General features: G+C 39.1%; 3 protein-coding genes across 3 annotated transcripts; 2 read left to right on the plus strand and 1 right to left on the minus strand.

Moving 5' to 3' along the window:
* The first annotated feature begins 7,620 nt into the window (after positions 1 to 7,620).
* LOC140928294 (uncharacterized) lies at positions 7,621 to 9,987 on the plus strand. Its single transcript, XM_073378031.1, has one exon. It carries the CDS (start codon positions 7,719 to 7,721, stop codon positions 9,144 to 9,146), a length of 1,428 nt encoding a protein of 475 aa, XP_073234132.1. The 5' UTR covers positions 7,621 to 7,718; the 3' UTR covers positions 9,147 to 9,987.
* Positions 9,988 to 12,302: 2,315 nt separating this feature from the next.
* LOC140928296 (uncharacterized) lies at positions 12,303 to 15,092 on the minus strand. The gene is made up of 3 exons (XM_073378032.1): positions 14,775 to 15,092; positions 14,014 to 14,228; positions 12,303 to 13,599 (listed from the first exon to the last, which is right to left on the minus strand). Exons 1-3 carry the CDS (start codon positions 15,066 to 15,068, stop codon positions 12,393 to 12,395), a joined length of 1,716 nt encoding a protein of 571 aa, XP_073234133.1. The 5' UTR covers positions 15,069 to 15,092; the 3' UTR covers positions 12,303 to 12,392.
* Positions 15,074 to 23,359, plus strand: LOC140928297 (ribonuclease P protein subunit p40-like). Its single transcript, XM_073378033.1, has 8 exons — positions 15,074 to 15,279; positions 16,970 to 17,117; positions 17,685 to 17,753; positions 19,190 to 19,279; positions 19,981 to 20,106; positions 21,154 to 21,379; positions 21,992 to 22,129; positions 22,901 to 23,359. The coding sequence occupies exons 1-8, from the start codon at positions 15,082 to 15,084 to the stop codon at positions 23,091 to 23,093; spliced, it is 1,188 nt and encodes a 395-aa protein (XP_073234134.1). The 5' UTR covers positions 15,074 to 15,081; the 3' UTR covers positions 23,094 to 23,359.

The raw sequence follows: 23,359 nt of genomic DNA on the forward strand, positions 1-23,359 counted from the left end.
AGCACTAAGAAGATGCTTGCAAAGACCCTTTTGTACGGCTTTTCGTGATGAGTTGTGGCACGTTGTTTTTTTTTTTTGTTTCGCTCTGGTTTTTTCTTTCATTGCCGTAAAGTGGCCCAAAATTGCAAACAGGCCAAACAAACAACCGAAAGAAACTATCGTTTATAGAAAATTCGTTCGTTTCATGAAAGACTCGAAAATAAAAACCCTTTCAGTATATGCTGGCTTAGTGCATGGGCCTATAAATATTTTTCTTCTTCTCTTTTTGTCTCGCATAGCTTTCACTATCAGAGCCGTCACTAGTTTAAAAATGGAATTAGAATTAGAGCCTGCGTAGCCGGTGGCATTGTTGTGCCCGAGGTTAATTTCTTGGTGGAGGAACCGCCACACGAAGAGAGAGCGGCGAAGCCGCCAGAGATTTCAATTTGACTTGCTCCCAATCTTGACATAACTAATTTTAATTAGTTATAATTTCCTTAAAAGGCAATTATAGCACTAAGCAGATGCTTGCAAAGCCCCTTTTGTACGGCTTTTCGTGATGAGTTGTGGCAGGTGTTGTTTTCGTTTCGCTCTGGCCTTTTCTTTCGTTGCGGTAAAGTGGCCCAAAATGGCAAACAGGCCGAACAAACAACCGAAAGAACCTAGCGTTTATAGAAAATTCGTTCGTTTTATGGAAGACTCGAAAATGAAAACCCTTTCCAGTACATGCTGGCTTAGTGCTAGGGCCTATAGATATTCTTCTTCTTCTCTTTTTGTTTCGCATAGCTTTCACTATCAGAGCCGTCACTAGTTTATAAATGGTACAGCACTCGCTTCGAGTACAACCAGCATGCGGACGCCATCTTGACCGAGCAAGTTATGCACATGCGTTGAGTCCTGTGGAAAGAGTTCTGGGTCAATTCCTGTAGGATCCAGGTCCTATGAATGTGACAATAAGCGGGCAGAAAATTGATTTTGTTACTTAAATTTGCCTGTAACACACTGATTGCCGGTCAAAAAAGTTTTTTGCGTGATCAATAAATGACAATTTTGTGCTGAAAACTAGCCAAAAGTGCGAATTATGCTGGCAGTGCTTTTTTTCGGAAAATTGATGAAACTTTTACTCGTAATAACGAATTATAAACAATTATTGGATGAGGTTTTTGTGATATCCGGAATATATAATCAAGATCGAGGTAAGTGTTATCAGCCGAGCCGAAGGCCGAGGCTGATAACACCTACCGAGACCTTGATTATTCCGGATATTACAAAAACCGAATCTAAAAATTGTTTTATTATACGTTGTTTTGAAATAAATAACGACAAATACACCGATTTGACATTACTCTCGGAAATCATGCATTGCGCGCGCAATCCGGATTAGTCACTTAAATTATGCTAGCTCAATCTATCAAAGCCTACTTACTTTGTACCTTTTCTTTCTAGAAAATATTTTAAGTGATTTTGAGGGGAGTCTTCGTTTTCCCTATTTTATTTATTTATTTTTTTTTTTGGGGGGGGGGGGGGTTGGGGGGTGTAGAAAACGAAGACCCTGATCAAATTCATTGAAAATTAAATATCTTGTTATTTCTTACATATCTCAGGTCGAGATAGCCGTTTCCCCCCAGGTTTTTAATTGAGATTGCCCAGGAAATATCAAAGGTTCTTACTGATGTCTATCAAGACTGTATCAATACCGGAACTATGCCCAGCCAATGAAAACAAACACGTATTTGCCATTCACAAGAAAGGAAAGAAATCGGATTCATCAAACTATAGGTCCGTATCACTTAATTGCATGGCTTGAAAAATACTTGTTTTGAGCACATTGTGCACAGCCATGTTGCGAAACACCTGTCGCAATATGGAATGTTCACTGATTACCAACGTGGCTTTAAGGCGAAACGATCAACAGAAACACAGCTCATATGTACCATTCATGACATAGCAAGTGCTATTCAGTCTAACAAAACAATTCACGCCGCAATCCTTGACTTTTCAAAAGCGTTTGACAAAGTTCCTCATCGTCGTCTTTTGACGAAACTTGACTATTACGGAATTCGTGGCTCACTACTTAACTGGTTCGAATCGTTTTTAACACAGTGTACCCAATCAGTAGTAATTGAGAGGACGTCATCTGCTCCTGTAGTTACGACATCCGGCGTTCCCCAGGGAACGGTCCTAGGACCGCTACTGTTCTTACTGAATATAAATGATTTACCTGATGGTCTTAACTCTACCGTTAGACTTTCATGATGCATTCTTATATGGAACAATCTGTTGTGGTGAAGATGCAGCTGATCTTCAGGATGATCTATATAGATTAGAAGCTTGGTAACAAAAGTGGAAGATGGAAGTGTAAGATCATGTGCTTTACAACCAAGAAAGATCCACCAAAGCAGGAGTACGTATTCTGTGGAGAAATTCTAGAACTGAAGTGAATTCTCACCCTTATCTGGGAGTAGGGCTTGATAACAAAATGAGGTTGTCCCCACGCATCGAAGTAATCTCATCTAGGGCAAATATTGTCTTAGGACTTATATAACGCAATCTATGGAACTGTCCAAAGTCAGTGACAGAAACTGCGTACACGACACTTGTGAGACCAAAGCTCCAGTATGCCTGTGGTGCATGGGACCCGCATTACCAGAAAGACAAATCCGCTCTAGAAAGGTACCACGTAAAGCAGCACGCTTAGTCACGGGAAATTACGATCGAGCGTGACGGGAATGCTGCAAGATTTAATAAAAATTGTTTTTTGCCCGCAAAGCTACATTTCGATATGGAAAACTCCGCAAACTAACGATAATTTTCAGTAAGAGTAATATTTACTGGAAAGTTTTGTGTCAACCGAAGCAAAAGATAAGGAGTTAGATAGGGAGGCTAATTGATACAAGCCCCGCAGAACTCCATGTTAAGCCAAAGCCAGAAAAAATTAAGGGGGATGGCGAATTTTGAAATTAAAGACGACTACGAGCCGAGCGAAATATTCTTAATTCAACATACACATCAGCGTATAGCTAGTCACCCCAGAGTGTTGCAGTGTGGATGAAAATACTTGTCACGAGACTTTTTGAAGCACAAACACCAGCCCGTGGCCACTACTCACCTTAACTGTTGAAGTAACTCACTTGGACGTCAAAGCTCCAAAACTTATTTTGTAATCCCAAGAAAGCCCCTTGGTTAGAGTCTAGCTGGGCCTTACCGAGCTTTTGGGAGTGTCAAATATCTAGGTCACGTCAGGAGCCCACAACCTGGAGCTAACAACTTCCATGGGCTCGTGTCACGGCGTTTTTCACGGATCAGTTTATTTTTTTAGAACGGTTTTCACGCGAATTTTGATTATCTTTATATTTGCATTAACCAGTCAACAAAACCTACAGACCTAAGAATGAAATTTTTTGCCTGTTAATAACATTTAGTTTTCCCGTTTGATATCTTATACCTCGAATGCGCTCATAGACATGGTGGAGATTCTATTTTCGCGGGAAAAGGTGCCCTAAAATGTGTCTAAAAATAAACTCGTCCTTAAAAACGCCGTGATCATAGGCCTAGTATGGGAGTTGCACTCTCCGGGTTATGAAATCCTGGTCACGTGACACAAATCGTTCTCTTAAAGTGGGACACATGCATGAGAAGACACACAAGGCTGTTTTGTATAAGATGTACGGTGGTTTCCTAGATGGGAAATGGGAGGACCGTTTGATTCCAAATAGAGAAAGGAGAACACCAGGAAGCCATGATTTTAACTTTTTTTATTGTACCGAAAGGACATAAGGAGTATTTTTAGATTTTCCTTCTTTCCCAGGACAATAACTGAATGGAACAGACTCCCAAAAGAAACAGTCACAAGCCAATCTCTGTCTATTTTAAAGAGCAAACTTTTTTAGGTTATCTTTTATCAGGGGCACCCAACGACGATTTCCTCCTTAATACATTGAAAACACTTTTTAGCCTGTCAAGAGTACTTTAAGATATCTAAAAATGCATTGCAAGCGGCGCAATAAAATTTGTATCTGTTAGGTCATCCTAGGGGAACTTGAGTCTTTTCGAAATTTCAAGGGCTTCAGTATTATTTTCCCGACTGAATTTTAAATGCAATTTAACGTCTTAAGAAAGTGAGAATTTTATCTATTTTCCTCTCTCCGTTACATTTTTGAATCCGAAAATGTTAGGTTTCATTTTTCTACGAAAAATAGCCCAACATGGAAAGTGAAATGTGAAGGAATAAATTTCAGAAAATCGCAGGAAATTTATTAGACAAGCTTCGAAAATTATATGTGAATGGAACGGGCATCTAGAAATTTTTAGCCGTCCTAAACCAATAGAAATTCTAGGCCATGTTTGCTTTTCCGAACAGATATTTTACAGATCGAAAACAGTCGTTGGATGTCTCTGTTTTATTAGTAGTTAATATATGTTTTATTTGTAGTTTTAGCTTTTATTACTATAATTACTATTATTATTATTTTTGTATGTTTACGTGTTGGCGTGATGTCCGCTGGATGTAGAACTGTTGCAATCCTTAAAAGTTTTGCCAACCTCGTCCCCAGGGCTTTTCCCTCAAAAAATGGGTGGGGCGGGAAAAGGGCCTTTTCCTGCCCCACCCATTTTTTGAGGGAAAAGCCCTGGGGACGAGGTTGCTGTTTTGCCCGACCGCCTCGTGTTGAAGTACTTTTCATTCTTATCCACTGCGGCCACTGGAGCGATCTAACTTGTTTCAGCATCGATTACAGACTGATAATCAGTTTTCTTGCAAAAAGGAAGTAATAATATTTTCTACGCTGCCTCAAATCAGTTCCCCCAGATCTTGAGCAGGAGCTTGATTTGTAACGACAATAGAACGCAAGTCTGAGCAAACAAACCACAAACAAGACACTTTGTCAACCCTAACCCTAACCGTACCCCGACCCTGCGTTTTACTGAACCCCACGTGCACGTGTGGCACGGAAACTGCGAACAAAATGTTTATTCAAAAGTTAAAACGGCCTTTGAATGGAAGTAAACCTTGTTTAAGTGATTTTTAAATAATTTGATACCAAAACTCGTTGTACGTTTTCTTTCTGAATCGTTAGAGCGCTTTTATAAAACGATATATAGGGCGTTAATTTCAGATGTGACAGAATTTGCTCATTAAAACGATTATATCTTGCTGGCAATCTTTAAAGTATTAAATCTGCTCTATACATGACACACTAGAGGTAGTTTTGACCGATCACTGTTTATTAATAAAACCACAGAGTGCTGTTTTCTATCCTTTCCGCAAAATTGGATGCAAAATCACGATTTCCCAATTTTGTAAAGCATTACCGCAAAGCGCGATCTTCCAAATAAAAAAAAAACCTTCCCAAGCTTCCATCATTCCACAATGTCTCTGTACAACTAGTAACATTAAGCATAGCGTTTACTACCATGAAACGGCAAGTGAATTTGCACCACGTGACCAAGTTTCCTCTTTACTGTGTCGTTTAGCGTTCATACAAAAATAGGTAGACTCACGCCAATTCTATCCATAAGAATTCTTTTAAGACGTTTTTATCTGCTCATTTCTCATTTTCAAAATTTCCAAACTTGAATGTTACGTTTGGCGTTTGCCTTAAACGCGATGCTTAATCTCTCTATTTTATCTAAGTGGCCCGTAAAACAGTACACGTTTTAAAAGATGTATCACAAGCAAAATTTTGCCTTACGAATTTATGCATAGATTGGTGTCGCCGCGGCCTTGATCAGCGACTGGGCCGCATTGCGTCGGGGCAGGGGAGGGCAAGGTTACGAGTTTACATCAGGGAAGGAAAATTAATTAGGGGGATGAATTGTTCTTGACAGACATTTTTTTATGTCCTTGTCTTGCAAAGTACTATTTTTTTCCCGACTACTGGCAATTATTATTTTTGCCCAGTTAGTGACCTCCGTTGCTAATTTTTGTGTAACTGCACCTTTGTTATACGACTATGTCCGAAGTGTAGTTGGAAGATTATATGATTATGATCTTTTAACATGCCTTGCGCAATATATTTACACTGGTTCAATCCTTTAAGGACTCGAAAATGGTCCCAGCCCTCCGGTAGTCCGGGATAAGTAGATTTTCTTGCTGGGCAAGTGACTTTGGACAAGCGGGTCCAGTCTAGTCACCCTCTAACAAAATCATAACTAAGAAGAGCAAGAAGTGGTCCCGGGAGAACAAAAGTGTGAGGCTGGAGCAGGAGCCGAAGTAATCGGCTCCTGGCTGAAGCGGTAAAATGTTGCAAATCAAACTGAAGTTTATTGCAAATACTTTCTTTGCCAGTTTTGTTTTAATCTTATCTTATCTTAAAGATCGGCTTACTGTTTTCTACTTCTTATTCAAGATGTTTACTGCTCCAGGTCTTTATAAGGTATTTGTCGCCATGGTTTTGCCTTCATTTAGATTTTTTTATTTAGAGGCTGGGTAATAATTGGCTTGTTGCCATGGAGTACAGTCTTTATCGGGGATTAGCTTTCAGTTTAATTCGGATTACAGGAAAAGGGATTAACCCAGAGATTAGACAGAATTTCCATTCAGTTCCGCTAAATTGTTTTCATAAGTTACTGCTTCAATGCATTTTTGGGGGTGGTGTAGTGAAAATTGTCTCGCGTGCAACGCAATGTGGTAGACAAGAACCACGAGAAAGTACATTCTTTTCGGATTGTCAAATACGAATAGAAACAACGATAAAGAGAGAAGGTGAAAATATGAGCTACATCATAACAAGAACTATGTCTTTGATATGCAAATCTAGTGTAATTGAAAGTCAGACAATTGCAATAAATAGACACCATTAGCTGGTTATTCAGAAATAGAAAGGTCATTAAGCAACCCAGGTAGAAGGGCGTTGTAAATGAAACAACCAACGCGAAATTTAGGTATTTAAAATAGAATAAACTTAGCCCCTGGCTCAATGCCGAAAGGGAAACCGTAAAGTATAGATGGTTTTCACAGTGACGTCATCAAATTGTAAAGTCAAAATAGCGAGGTTTTACGAATTTTTATTTACACTAGGTTGAAGATAAACAAAAAGTTAATCTTTGTACAAGTTTTCAGTCCCATAGCATGTTTCATTTCGAAAATACAGCAATTTGAACTTCCGAGTTTTCACAGTGCGTGACACCAAAATGGGAATGCTGTCTCGTTGAAAATAAGTCTCTCCTCTTGATTTTCAGCAGTATAACCATTTCAAGTATTAGAAGATATGTTTATGCGCACGTAGGCTAGATCTCGAGTGTAAAGAAGGAGCTTTTATAGAACAAGTGAACTCCAGATGTTTTTGTTGATTTTCGGCGGCCATATTGGTGCACCAAAACTGTGCACCAATATGGCGTCTCCATACAAAGCTCTACAAAGATGCGTGAAACGTTTCGGCAAGTAACTCGGAAACTGTGGGCCAAAAAGACCTGAGACTTGGACAAATTGTTTAAATATTAGTTTTTTATAACATGTCATTTTCTTGGCTTCTTTCACCGGACGGTTTTCAATTTATTTTTTTGTTGCGTGACAGTGAAAACGATCTATTAGCCATTGAAAGTCGCTAGTCAAGTTGACACCTGATTAATGCTAATTATAGCAGTTTCCGCTCTGCGTTGCCTAGCAACAACATTAGCAAAAAGCAAAATCAAAGGAAAAGCTTTCAAAGGAATTTCAGATGAGGTCGGCGGCTCGAGAAAATGAACAGCACGATGAATTGAGCATAATTGATTAAGTGAAGTTTTCGTTTTAAAACACCATGGAAAATGATACAGCTGATTTGTTGGACAGCGAGGAAAATAGCGTGGAACGCAATTTAATCGAAAAGCTATTAGAATTTAGCGAGCGCCAAAGCCAAGAGATCGAGGAAGAAGACTATGATCGTGTTGTGTTCACGAGCAGTCTGGACGAAGTTGCTTGTGGCTGGAAAGACGCTGCGCCGAACGTTCGATATATTTCTTCAGCTGATCGGAAGAAAAAGACGAAAGAAAAATACTGGCGGGTTAGCCCTGATTCCGAGAGCAATTATTCGAAAGTTAAGCGGCTCGTTGGAATGATCACAAATTCGAATTCAAGCAGCGGGAGTGAAATCAACAACGTGAAAGCTGGAGGAACGTGGCCAGGGAATAGACAATTAAAAGCGAATATGCGGAATTTTCAAAACGCAGATGTATTGTCTTATGATACTCCTTGCTGGAGATATATCATTGACCCTCGAACATTGAAGTACGTGGAGAGAACCCCGCTACTAGTTTTGCGGAATATGTTTACGTCACACAAGTATCCAAACCAAACGCTTGTTCTCGAGAACGGTGGCATAATAACTTTTCAGGAAACTAGCAGTGGAGGGATTGCAATTAGCGATCCTGCTTTGTCGTTCGATCGTCGACTTCTTGAAAGCTTTCTGGCCGGGGAAGATTATCGGCTTTGCGCGGACAAGGTGTGCAGAATTCCCGGCAGTTATGAAACATCTGTACCTCTCGTAACACAGTTTAGAACAGAGGATAACAAAATTAAAGTTGTACACGCGGTGCCGCCTAGGAAGGAGAGCAACCCAACTCTATCCGTCTGTGAATTATGCAGGTTTAGAGCTCATGATTTATCAAAGTCAGACTGCAGACTTGAGATAAACACAAGCAGCTGTACTGAGCTTAAACCATTACAGAAAATAACACCAATACAGAGACAAACTGCTGATGATGCCTTCCTGGCAAGCAAGGCTCTGCAATCACAGACTAAGCTAAAATCAGACAATTCGTCCTGCTCCAAGGTTTGCAGGAAATCCAAGGAGCACAAGTCTCTGAACCAGAAAAAAAGAACAGGGCCAGGTGGGGAGGGGAAATTGGATTGGCTGCCTATTACTAGAAATACTATAGGCTATCCATACCCCACATACCCATCAAGTTATATGACGGCAAGTCACGGTAAATTTCCAGAGAGACCATCAGCAGGGTTTTCAAAGGCATTCTCTCTTCCAAGGCACAATAAGAAGGGAAAGAAACTGACTCTTAGCGAGGCAGCAAATCTGGTGCCCAGTAAAGGAAAGTTAAATGACGCTTTGGAAAAACTGACCCAAGAGCTGGACAGAAAGGTGGAAAAAGCCAGAGTAACGATTTCAGAGACGTTATTACCAAGTGTATCAGGAACAAAGCTGGAAGTGGCTTTGGCAAACTATTGTGAGAACTGATTATGCTTTCTTTGTCCTTTCTTACATCCTTGGGTAATGCCATGTCAACTTATCTTAAAGATCACCGGATCTACTAGACCCCTCCCAGCTTAGTTGACCTAAATTCGAAATCAACCCAGGGAAATCCCAAGGATAATTTTCATGTGCTAGAAAAAAAATCAATCCAGGCAATCAGTACACTAGAAAGAACTAGTTAAAGGACTTAAAATGACTCAAATGCTTTGGGATTTTTGACTAAACACAAAAAATACTGTCCTACTTGTACATTAGTACAAGGCTAAACTGACTGGATCAAGACATGGAATATACCTTTATTTCAACTTTGTTTTAAAGAGCAATAGTAACCAAAAAAGGCTCTGTTTTTTTCTACAAAGGAAACAGCCAAAAACCATTTTCCTCAAGTGAAAGCTACTTGACTTCTTACTACACAGTAGTTTTGCAGCTTTTCAGGGTTCAGTTTTATAATATAATATAATCATGCAAAGCTCCTTTATCTGCAAGAAGACTTAGCAGATGTAAGCAAGCAAGAATATGTCTCATCACTTTTTATACAGACTTCTTTCTGTCTGGAACAATGTGATACAAGTTCTGAAATATGGCTGTGGAAGTTAGAAAAAAGGAATAAGGTCAACTGGATGTACATAGAAAATGTTATTTTGTAACACTGTCACAGTTATTGGAAAATACAAATTGGTTGTACATAGAAAATTCATGTATTTATTGACAAAGAACTTTCACTTTCAGGTGTTGATGTAAGTTTTCAAAAAAAAAGCAGGATATTTTGCAAAATTGTACATACACACAAGATGTAAAGTTCCATAATAAAGTTAACCTTAAGTAGTGTAAAGTAATACATAGTTTAATTATCTAAGGTGACTTAGGGCAGGGGGGGGGGGGGGGGTTTCCCTTCAGGTTCAGACTCATACCCATTTACCCCTTATTTATTATTGCAAAGGCACATGGAAAGACAAATTGATGCATGCAATGCCGCTTTTTTCTTCTTTTCTTCCGTTTGATGCACTGCAAATTCACTACATCGTTCCCATTAAACACAGTGTGGATACAGAGAAACAACTGGGTATGACTCTGCTACAGGCTTTTTTTCTCCCCACCCCACCTCCCTCCACTTTTATGTCTGTTTTGAAGGCTTATTCAGCACCAGGTAATCGTACCAGTCCAGGGGGGTACTCCGGATTTCAAGTTAAAGGGAAGATCGAATGGGGGCAAATATAGAAACCACCCAAAATCCCTAGGGCTTCAAACAAAAAAATCCCTGGACCAAACTATACCCCCCCCCCCAAAAAAAAAAAAAAATCCCATGCCAAATTCCCCAACCATAAAAATTTCCAGAGGAACTACGCAGTTGGGATACGCGGGAACTATTACGAATCTTCAGATTGTTTTGAATACCCCCCAAAGTCCCTACTGAAATCAAGCTACCCTGAAAAATACTTACCAAAATTTTCCTACCCGAAAAATCCCGATATTGAAAAATTTCAAACCCAAACAAATTCTTTGATCATCCCTGTCACTTGAAATCCAAAGTATACCCCCTGGGCATAAGAGTATGAAAAGTGACTCAAGTGAGAAAATGCCGTGGTATATATCAGAAGCATATTACATGCTTCTGTATATATGTTACAGGTCAAATTTGATTTCAGGTTAAATTGTTTTATTAGGTTGATTCTCATTTTCCTCTGTCTCTTAGGACGAGGAGACAAAGGAATTGAGAATCAACCTAGGTTAAATCAAATTTAACCTAAAATCAAATCTGACCATTTTAATGCCAGTCTTATTTCTAAACAGTTGAACCTGGAACATGCCATAGAAGCAAAAATTTGGGTCTAGAAAAGGCTGTCATTTCCTAGGAAACTGTCCTGGGTTGGGAGGGGGGGGGATGGTGTTACTCCCTTATATAAGCCATTAAGCCAGATAGGTAGGTGCTGCTCCAAAGGGTATGGTTTTTGGGCCTTGTTGGTCTAAAAACGGGCTATACACTTTGCCCATTTTGGTCTGGAATCGGGTATGGTTTTTGTGGGAACTATGGGAGCGTATGAACCTATTTATTGTCAGTGTCAAATCCAAATGAATAAGAAAGAAATAGAGATATACAAACACAAAATGCATTTGAAGAAATTTTTTGTTCGCCCCCTAATCCAAGCAATGATGACATAGGTCTGAAAATGGGTAGGGATTTTAGAGGTCAGGTCTGAAAACAGATGTGGAAAATGACATTTTTGGGTCAGAAATAGGATCAGGATTTGGAGAACCGGGTGGCATACCCCCACCAAAATAATTTTCCTAGGAGTACCTGGGGAAACAGTTCCATGTAATGTCTATAAGAACAAATAAAACAGGTACTTTTCAGTGTTGCCTAGAGCACAGTGTACAACCCTGGGGTGCAAAAATCCTGCTGGACATGATCTGTAGAATACGAGTACAGTACATTATCAGCAGCTTATCAACCTAAAAAGGACACAAAGTATCTCCACCCTGGACCCCATGGGGTACTCCCTTAAAATAACTATAAAGTAAGTGTAACCAGACCTTGGTAATCCAGATCTCACATCATGGGTTATCCAGTTTACATTTAACACATTAGTAATATTTTTTCTGAGAAAGAGGGTTCATTTTGAAATGCAGGGGAACATCACAGCATTGGTAGCGCAATGAAAGATAGAAATCTAGGGGCACTTTCTATTTGATAAAACTGTCTGGTCAGACCTGTCTAGCTGTAAGGAGAATTCCATTATTTATCAGAACCATTCAGCCAGATCAGTCTACTCTTAAATGGTATACTTGGCAGTGGTGGGTTTTTATGGAAAATTTTGAGCCTAACATTTTCAAAATGACTGTTCTGTCAGCCAGTTTTAACTTTTGGCAAGCATCGTTGGACAGACAGGACCCTATTGCGCCAAAGCCTCCATCTATTATGTAAGGTCTAGGACAGCAGAATGGAATACAGCAGGATTTTTAAGATCAGTAAAGTATGAAGTGAAGAAAGATTTAATATACTTAGGAAATGAGGAGCAAGGAGCCTCTGCCTGGAAGATCAACTGTCATTTTGGATTGTGCAAAATTTGCAAGGAAAGAAACTACACCCATGTCTAATGTGTAATGGCACTTTAATAGGAGTTGTCAACAGATGCCCTGGGGTGATTGACTTCTCGAATAAAGGGATTAGTCTATTTCTAAAACATCTAGCATTACATTTCCATGCCTGGATTTGTGCAAAATCAGCCGATGTTAAAGTTTGGTCGCAAATTTATTGTCTTTACACTCTGTTTGTGTTTGACAGCTTGTAGAAATGAGAGAGCCATTGCTGACCTGTCCTACAGTCTGTGCCACTTGAGCCCAATGGGTGTCTGTCTGAGCACTTGAAGACAAGACATTGTAGCCACCAAAGTCACTTTGTAATGTTTGAGTTTGAGAGTTGGCAAATACTGTGTCTCCAGATAGCTCACTAAAGTCAGACATGACAATCGAAGTCTGTGTGTGTATATCAACTAAATCATCAAGCGCTTTGTACACAAAATCACTTCCACTACTATCGAGACCAGGAGAGGTGAGTGGGTAGTCAGAGAACCATGTTTGGGTTTGAGACTCTGTAAGTTCAATATCTTGAACACAGAACAAATCATCAAGAAAGTGCTGCGTCTGAGTGCCCGAGTCAATAGAGTTAGCAGTGTCGATGCCCAACAACGAAATTAAAGTCTGTGTTTCATTGTCTTCCAGGGGAACCTGTTCTAAGCCACAAGTCTGGGTTTGGGTACTGTTTAAAGGTCTAAGCTCATCTGTGTTGGTGAGATTTGTTTGTGTTTGATTGTTCAAACATAAAGGATCAATGGTCAGTGTCTGCATAGAGTTCTCATTGGTAGAAACAAATGCAGACCTCTCCTGTGCTGCGACAAAAGTGGTAATAGGAGGAAGCTGTTCAACTTGGGTATCCTGTGGAAGGTTTGATGCATATTGAAAAGGCTGTCTTGCTGGGTGTCCTGTAATACACCCTAACTGTGCCAGGAAGCTATCATCAGTACCTACACCAAAATCACATTGATTTGCAAACATGGCCACTTGCGTTCCCACTGAAGCTTGGCTCAAGCCTAGTTGAAGATTGTCCGCACTGGTATTGAACTGAAACTGCTGATTATTAGTTGGTGGGGGTGTCTGTGTGAAGGTGTCGCACCCCTGCTCTGCATTTGGCCAACATCTGGGTGTTTGAGTATGCATGCTATGCATTCCCAGTGGTGTTTGTGTTTGCACAGACTTGGCAACTTTTCTTATAGAGTAACCTTCAGGGCCAGGTTTAGGAAGAATCAGACATGGTTTCATGCTCTGTTGGCCTGGTCTCCCTTTCTTTCCAGAATTCTTTTCCCTAGTTTGACTCACAGGGTCAGCTGTATTGACAACAACTAAAGCCACTGTTTTTGTAGCTGGAATTACTGGTTTTGTGCTGGAAACAAAAATATTAGACAGTCTTAGATTTGAGGAGAAGGACAACTACCAGGACTACATTTAATTTTAAGTTTTCTTGCCTGTTCTCTAAAAATAGACACCCCAGAAAGCATAAATTGTACTATTTTTCACCACAAAAGTTAGTTCACTTACATGCATTTCCGTTGAAGGAGGTTAAGCCCTCTGCCGATCACTAAGTAATAAAACATTAATTTGATAACTTGTTTTCGCCACTATGATATCCCCAGAAATTAAACTTCATGTGTAAGTCATGGTAAAGAGCAAGGTAGAGGGTGCAGAAGCCACTCTTGACAATATTTTGCAGTTATGGTTAGAAAAAAACAATTGTGATGATATAGGAATTGTTTAGATGCAAGCTAAGGATGAGTAAGAACGACATTAAATAATGCACCTTTCTTTCTTTGTTTGGTAGCATTCAGGCACTTTATGCATCTGCCTTCTTGCGTGAGTGAGAAGTGCTTCCAGTGTTGTATAAGGACATCCGCAAGAGCAGTTAAACAGCTGTCCACACTTAAGCTCATGGCGACGACAAGCATCTAGTAGACCAAATCCCTTGCCACACTTGCTACAGATATTCTTTTTCTCTGTGTGAACTGTCATGTAGTGCTGGAAGAAGAATGAAAGTAATAGTGTAAGTTCTACCAGAGCACTAATAGTCTGTTACCATAAATAACCTTTGATGTTATATAATGTCTTTGTCAGTGACTTATAGTAGATTTCATATACAAACTGCACCATCTCGAGGTAACTCTTCTTGCTAGTACAGTATGTAGTGTAGTATGCGTGTGAGTCTATAGGCAGGATTTTCATCACAAATTCTAGTAGCAGGAGAAAGGTGTAACATCACAGGAGAATATTTTGAAAGAGGCCCCACGTCTGAATAAAAAATAGTAATAGGCTACCTAGTGGTAACTGGAGAATTCTCCTATCTCCGATGCCTAATGATCACCCTGCTATAGGGTTTTGGGAACTATGCACTGCAATTGGCTTCTAAATGATGCCATCTGCACCTCTTTGTCGCCACCTTTGAAAAATTTGTCCGAAGGGTCAAAATTTTGTTCTCCATATTTTATATTTCTCCTTTTAATAATTGATCCTCTACTCACATAAATTTAAAAAAAAATCTGGCTTCATTTTGTTTGATAATATTACCTGCTTCAGCTGTGACATACGAGGAAAAGGTCTTTTTGTACCCTGTCCTCGCACACAGTGCTTCACTGGGCAATAATAATGTTTTTTAACTGTAGTCTTCTGCCCACGAATATAACGACCTCTTTCTTCATCATTCGCAGCGACGCCATGAGTTTTAACAAGGTGCATTCTGAGGCATGGACGATTATGGAATACTCTCGAACATCCGGGTGTAGGACATTGAATAGAAGCTTCGCTTTCTCGTTGTGTAAGTGTTTCTTCCGACGGACAAATCTCTTCCACGGTAGTCGCCATGTTTTCAACTGTGATGGCTGCGAGAAGACTGGTGTTAAATCGATCCAGGTCCCCACATTACTCGGACGCTGTCTATCAAATATGGCCGACAATGGCCGATGGAAGAAGGTTCAGCACGCCGAAAAGAAGACTCACGATTGAAAAGGGTTCATTTCAGGATAAGAAGGAGAGGTACAAGGGTCAAATAGAAGACCACGTTTTTAATCATTCGGTGAGTTACTCTGTCACCGTAACTAGCCAGCCAGCAAGTTATGGCCCTTGTTTGTCTCCCGTGCTAGCGAGGCGTCCTACTTTTGTCCACGTGATGCAGGCAGGGTTATGGTATGGTGCGTGCAACATTTATCATGTGTAAATCTAGAGCTCAATGAAGTTAGTCATATGAGCTCTTATTATGCCGGGGCTGTGTGAAGATATGCGAAACAAAGTCGGTGTGGACTGACATGTCGCCCTCCCCTCACTGCCCACTGCCCTGAACCTTAAAACGTTTCATTTATATCCCGAGCGGGTTGGGGGAGGGGGGGGGGAGGTGGGGGGTATACTTCTGGGAATTCTTCGTGGGGGTGTGCCGCCCGGTTCTCCAAATCCTGACACTATTTCAGACCAAAAATTTGTCACTTTACAGACCTGTTTTCAGACCAAACCTCCAAAATCTATACCTGTTTTCAGACCTGTGTTATGGGTTCCTGACCTGGCCTTTAGGTAAAAATTACATCATCATTACTTAGATTCAGTGTGCAAACAAAAAATTCTTCAAATGAATTTCAAACTCGCATATTTCTACTTCTTTCTTATTCTTTTGGAATTGAAACAATAAGTATGTTCATACACTCCCATAGTACCCTTGAAAACCATACCCAATTCCAAACCAAAATAGGCAAAGTATATACCTGTTTTCAGACCAAAACCAGACCCGGTGGGGTGGCTCAAACCTATATAGCTTGTATAAGGGAGTACCCCCCCCCCCCCCAGGATTTGTATGGACTCCAGGGCTCTCTTAATGGAATGTAGTAAGGCTGCATCAGGTATGGTTCCTGGGCAGAGGGACAAGTCTGATAAAAAAAACATTTTTTATGGGGCACTGTAAGGGTTAAATTCCAGAAAGTAACATGACCCTAGTCCCTGAAAAAGTGACAGATGAAATGTTAACAAATGACACAAAGATGTTTTTGTTTATGCCACTAATTTTGAAACTGCGACAGCAATGAGGACCAGCACAAATGCAGTAGTAAAATACTGACTTGAGCATGGCTTCCTCCTCAATGTATAAAACAACAGGATTTGAAATTCAGACTGGGGACATGCTAACCGGACCTCTTCCTCCCAAAGGGTCAGGACTCTCATGTGAATCTTTGGGAACTGCAACCTCATTCTCAGGGTTTGTCCCAGGGAACAAGTAGGAGGGAGTTGTGGAAATGAGGTTCTGGGAACTGCTCCCATGCAAATTCCCACTCATGATGATATAGAGAAGCAACAAGATTTTAAAAAGAAAATGTATACTGAAAGAACACAAAGGAGCTGAAACCAACAGTTCAAGAAACTCAATGGAGGATAGATTGAAAATATTCCAAAATACTTATAAGAGCAGATGTCTTGCTGAAAGTGAAAAATTTCTGTAGGCAGCAAGCTCTAAGAACAAAATCTAAACTTTTGTGGCAGTACTGATACTGGCATTTCAGAATCACTTTCTTTTGGTGCAAGGGATCAGTCCTCTAGCATTGGCATGAAGTCTTGATACGCTTTTAGTTGAATGGGAATTCATACTCCTGTGTAAAGTTAGGGATGTATTTTCCAGTAGGGTATTCCAAACCTTTTTAGAATATCTGAAAAAAATAAGGCAATGTATCTTTAAAAATATAATATTCTGCTTTTGCTTGAATATTGACTTGGTATAATTTATGCAGGTGCAGCTTGTCATCCCAGACTGTTCCTTGGACAGTGCTCTTCAGTGCTTTCAGGGTGTGACCCCAACCCAGGATCATTACTGTTTGATTGAGATTCCTTTGTATGCTTTCACAGAGGTGGAGTTTATCAAAACGTTTATAAAGAAAGGTAATGATACTGTTAGTTTATTTTCACAATTGCTAATCCACTTTGTTTGAAATGACAGCCTGGATATATAGGAATTTGTTTTTGTCTCTGATAAGAAGAATGCTCACTTCAGTCCAGTAATTAAAATTAGATTGTTTTGGTTTATGATCAGTTGTAGGTTTGATTTCTACCACTTTCTTAGAAGAGAAGAGATGGTTGGATGCGTGTCAGCGATCATGTCTGTGACATTAATTCATAGTTTAATTTATGCATCATTATGAAATGCTGGAAATGGGAATTGTCATCAGATACCGAACATTAGTTGTTGTTTTGCCTCTTTATTACTTTGATCTTAGCCTATAAACACATCCAGCAGCAATACCTACTGATTTAAGGTATTTCCATTGATCTTGTATTAGCGAAGTTGGGCGTGAAAATAATAAAAATAATAATAATAACAAAAGAATTTTTGGCCTGGAAATATGTCTCTTTCACTATGGCTGTCAACAACCATTGATGCAGACTGGATTATTATTGTCAACTACATGTATTGACAATTCAGCTCCAGTTATTGCTTGTTTCTTTCAGGTCAGTTCATTGCTCTCAGCTGGGAAACGTTAGTTGATTCTGGTAACTGTGCTGCTGTTCTTCCAACAGGTATGAAATGAATTTACTGTACGCTTTAAAAGGTACATTATGAGCCAATTGCACTTGGTATTCTTTCTTTAACAGTGTGAAGCGCCTACCAGGAACATAACTTTACTGTATCCGTGCCCTCTAGCCTGTATAGTTAGGGTTAATATTAAACTAAATTCAGGTTAAAACCTATGAACCTAGATAATTATCAATTTCCTGGTGTCTTCTAGACTATGATTATCCATGAATATTAAAGGTGTAAGAGAAAATGTTCTTCAGAATCAACTTAGGTTAGTCACATTCCCCCCTGGACAATATGCTAGTTCAACACAGGGTTAAATGTAGCCTGCGTGACAGGCACTGATTATTATAGTTTTGGTTAGTTTTTATAGAGTGCACAAGGGAACATGTACAGAGTAGAGGAGGTGTCTGGAGCATAGGCCTTAGTGGCATACTACAGTGCATAGTATGGCATTTGCTAAGAACACCTCTTGATTGAGAGTCAGTCTTTCACCTCAATGCATTGTTTAAAAGAGTGAAACTTAAGTTCCCTTCAAAATGATTGTAGAATGTAGAATGGACGTTTTAGACTTTGCTCCCCAAATGTTTAAGCTCATAAGCTTACCTAAAAACAACACAGACATAATTTGGAAACTTGATGGCTTAGCTTAACTGACTAATAAGCTTGACAAAAGTTTACACTGTTGTAATAAAATTTAACTATATTTCATAACTGAGCTAGTATTCACTTTCTTCTTTTTGAAGTACCAAAACCACTTTGAATTTCTGAGGGTGGTAAGAAGTCCCTGTTCAAAAATTCTGGAAATTCCTGGGGGTAGGTGGGTCCTCAAAGACGCACTGGAACGGAAAATCCTGGGGGGTGGGGGCGGGTATGGATATTTTCTGGAACCACACATTATTTGTCAGTCACTGCAAATTTGCGTCCTGTAAACAAAACACATATGCAGCACATTTTCAGAAACAAACTGGACAACGGCTGAAGAATTTCTTGAATATTGGTATGTAAGAGGGCAAGAAGGTGGTTATTAAAGTTAACACCCTCTCCCCATCCTCCATGGTATTGTATTGTGTGGACAATTGTGAGTATTTTTGTAATAACACCTCTGAGCAGTAGATAGATAGATACTTCTTTTAACAAGTGATTCACTTGATATCCACGGATAATTTAGGTGTGGCCCTCAACAAAAAAATTAAACATAAAAAAAATAATAAATAAAAATAGAATATACATAATTCTAGAAAGTCTTACTTATAAACAATATTTACAAAGATTATTGTCAGTTTCAGGGAAAATGTACTGACTGACTGGGCCTCTTTGATGTCAAGTAGTGGGGTGGGGAGCTGACTATGCATATAATAATTTGTTTATCTTGTTAATGCCAAGTACTTACAAGATTATTATTAGAATACTTGTTTTTTTAATTTTTATTTTTTAGGAGTATTGATTCTTTCTCTTGACAAAGACACCTATGAACTCTTGGGTCTTACAGGGAAGGCATCAGCTTTTCAAAAGAAACACAGATTCAGTGAGTATGGTTTTAAGTAGTATCATCAGGTTTAGGTTTGTTCTTTTTATGTCAGTACCCACATTTAAGGTTACAAAATTCTGGTACACTGCTTCATTGAACCAGACCAGAATTTTTTTTGGCTTCTCTCCCATTTCTTGCCATTCTTGCACTGTATTTTCTTGGGCCTCCCTTTATGTAAGTGTTTGAGGAAACAGGGATATAAGAAAATAATATTATACTGGCTTATTTCAAAGGTGGTTTACCACAAAACGGTCTGTTGAAGAGACAGCTGAAATAAAGCCTCATTAATAATAAGTTATTATGACTTCAATAATTATTGTTGCCAGACCAACAAAACTATAAATACTATAAAATGTTTCTGGAATGTTATTGTATCGCAAGAAAACGCCTATCAGGCGCGAGAAAACTAAACTGCAAGCAACAATGTTAGTAGTTTTGTTGCTAGCTTGTGTGTTCTTTGTCATAACACATTGAATATTCCTGTTAAAATAATATTTCCAGTGTTCATGGTCTTGTTGATTTGACTGTAACTACATGTATTGTATCTACGAGTTTCCCCTGACACTTGCAATTTGTGCTGTATATCATGGAAATCAAAATAATGGAGGTGATATTACATCAGAAGTTATTTTGGGCCTTTTAGTCTTTAACTACAGTATGTTTGAAGTTATTTAATATAGACATTTGGCCTTATTCAGTTGTAGAAGTTGACCTGGCATCATCATATTTTGTTCCTGGTAAGAAGCAGTATGAGAGGGTGAGGTGGTGTCTAAAAGATAACCAACTTTTAACATTCAAGTTTCTTATGAGCTGGACATGTGAAGGTTAGCAAAATAGTACATAACAGTATAATTATTATGCACAGTAGTTAACTATAGGCAGTCAATTCTTGCAGCCTATACAACTATGGTGATATTTTTTAGTTCAATCTTTTTCCTCTAAAATTTGGGTGATAGGTCAAGGCAGTACTAAAATAGTTTTCATTGGAATACTGGAATAATCATAGTTCAAGAGGCTATTTGTTTGACAGAAGAAGCTAAATTGAGAGGCCTAGGGATGCAGATGATAGTTATGATCAAGTGGGGGGTCCTTATCATACCTGCCAACTCTCCCGGTTTTCCCGGGAGTCTCCAAGTTTTTCATCAGATCTCCTGATCTCCCGGATAAAATTGACTTTTCAGCATTTCTGTGCTTCAGTTTGAAATTTAGTCCATTTTTTCACAAAATTCGAACAAAACTTTTTTTGTTCATTGTACAGTTTCTGGGACATTTTTGCACACAAAGATTAGTTCGTCATTGCAATGATGAAAGCGCATTTTGATCCCATGTACGTCATGTAAGATGTCATATAATGTCCTAAGTCAATTTGTTGGCATGGGGGTGGGGGGTGGGGGGCGGTGTTGGGGTGTTGGTGCTGTTGACTTTCAGGGGGGTTTTTTTTTTGGGTGTAGTGCAAAATAGAGAGTCTCTAGATTTTAGATCTCCGGAGGCTGGCAGGTATGCCTTACGGCTTTTTAAAACACCCCAGGCAGTTCTTGTATTTACATGTACCAGAGATAAGGAAAACGTTAATTCATGAAAGAACCTGCCTTTGAATTAACAAAATAATTTAATGGTGAGAAACTATGGAAATATGAGAGCAGACCTGGTGTTCTCCCAGAAAATGGTATGCCAAAAATGTAATCCTACAGGTTGTAATAAAAAAATGTAAAAATAATGTCATGTGCAGGGATGACGTCTTCAGCTTTCTTTCATTGTCATGCTTGGAAAGCGGATAATAATGTAATTCACAAATTATAATCTCTGTTGCTGGCTTCTTGACTAAAATACACTTGTAATGGGTTATATTTACAAAATAATTTTTGTTACAGGGTGCACCTCAACAGAAAAACTTCATGCATTCTTCAGCTCATACAATTTTCAGAAGCTGGGTAATGTGGAGGATGTTCAAAGTGTGCCCAAACACCAAAAAGTTCCTGTTATCAACTACAGTAGGTCACAGTTCACAGAAGAGAGGTTGACTGCAGAAAACTTTGATGTGTGCAGTTGCATGTCTTTTTTAGAGTGGCTAGGCTGTGTTGCTTGTGGGATTGATTGGTAAGCTGGGTAGAACACAGAACTTTATTACTCAGTTTGTCTTTATGGTGGTCAGTACTCTGTAAGTAAAGAAGTACATACAAGGGTATCATTCCCATAATTTCATATAATGTCACTCTGATACTGCCTTTGATTTGATTTCAAAATAGGTAAAGCATAAATGTTATTTATTTATCATTGTAAGTAGCTCTAGCTGGCCACTGGTGACCGTCTAAGTAGTGACACAAATAATTATATTAAGTTTTTATTTGTTTTCCCTGTTTTTCTGAATCAAAGCGAGAAAACTTCCTGCAACTTAGGTACACTAGATAGAATGACTCCGAAGTAATTTGAGGGTTATGTTTTCTTCTCTGTTAAGGAAAGAAATTATAATAATATTGCCAGACTGAGCTAATTCTATCAGTTGAATTCACATTAAATCTCTAGAACCTCTAGACATGTCTTAGTCCAACTGAATGCACTCAATTTAATTTCAAAACCTCAATTATTTTTCCCACAACCTGGCAGACAGTCACGCAGCAATAGTTGCATTCATTACCGGTGGGTGAATTTTATTGCCTCTTTTTATAAATTGCCCTATAAATTATGTTTAAAATGAATTTATTTTCTCAGTTCTAAGGCAGCATCAGACAGCTTTGTGTCAACATTATCTTGTCCAGAGCCATCACGAGACCTAACCCAGATGATGACTTGCCGTTGGACTGGATTGATAACAACCAGCTCTGTTTTATCATTGGTAAATGCAGCACGGTAGGTTAATAACCCTAATTGGTCCCTCAACCCCTGCCACTCTTTTGGTTACAAGACAAATGTTATAAAGAATATTACTTTTACTCTGGAAATGACATGAAAATTGTCCTGGAATTCCAAGTCTGACTTAGAATCTAACCACGTTTATAGCTAACCCTTGCTCTAGCATCAGATAATTGTGGTGGATTGTTTATAGTAGGAATTAAAAGCCTCCATGCAAACACTACCTCTTGTTGAAACATTAATTTTCAAAAGTAATGCAAAAAGTCATAGAAGTTGTGTCATTTGGCTTTATTTGCCTTAGGAGGGAAACATGAATTTTAGTTATCTTGGAGAAAAAATCTGTGGAAAACATGTCCACTGACTTTGGCAATCAGCCACAATAGACCCCCTCCCCCTCTCCTTCTCTTGATGCTCTTTTTGAAACTAGGTCTTAAGCTCCAGTTCTGTTGAAGATAAAAACGCTGTGCTTATTCTATGACATTGCCTAAAAGTGGAGGGTAGAGGGCTGGTCCCTGCCATTGTTCAAAGATTTTCTTTGATTCCTAGAAGGACTGGAGCTCACTTCCCTATGAGACACCTAATGGCAGTCCTAAACTAATAAAACGTTTAAATTTTTTGAACTTTATGAAGAAATGCAGACTTGTCAACTTTTTGCTTTTTCACGCAGGCTCTAAATATATAACAATATTAGAGTATTTGAGAAAATTGGGAAGGAAAAACATTTTAGTCAGAGTAGCGTGTAACGTCTGGATTTTTTTTTTGACACAGAGAACTAGTTAAATCCAGCTCCATTCCTTGGGTAGCAGTTACTGTGTGGGGATTTACTGACTGTCCAGTCACATGGAAAAAGAATGAACATGGACACTTCCTTAGTGGAGAGAACTTTTACACTTTTGTCATCTTTCCTGGCGGTAATTACTGGCTATACAAGGCTATGGGTGACCATGATATCTGCTCATAGCATGACACCAGTCTGTAAAATGTTGGTTTACATGTAGCTGTCAATGATGTGATTGTTGGATGGAGGATGCTATTTGTAAGAGAAGAATGTCTAGCTAGATATACAGAATGACCGGTTTTGGAATAATGTGATGCAGTTATGAAAAGCACCTAGCAAGGATTTGTGGCCAAAGGAGTGGTTAGGAATAGACTGGCAATGAGGAATTAAGAGTAGATGAGTTTCACATACAGTGTCCTGTCTTGAGAATAAATTGCTAGTGTCCTGTC

This window comes from Porites lutea, chromosome 2 (assembly GCF_958299795.1).
Source record: "Porites lutea chromosome 2, jaPorLute2.1, whole genome shotgun sequence".
NCBI classification, from domain to species: Eukaryota; Metazoa; Cnidaria; class Anthozoa; order Scleractinia; family Poritidae; genus Porites; species Porites lutea.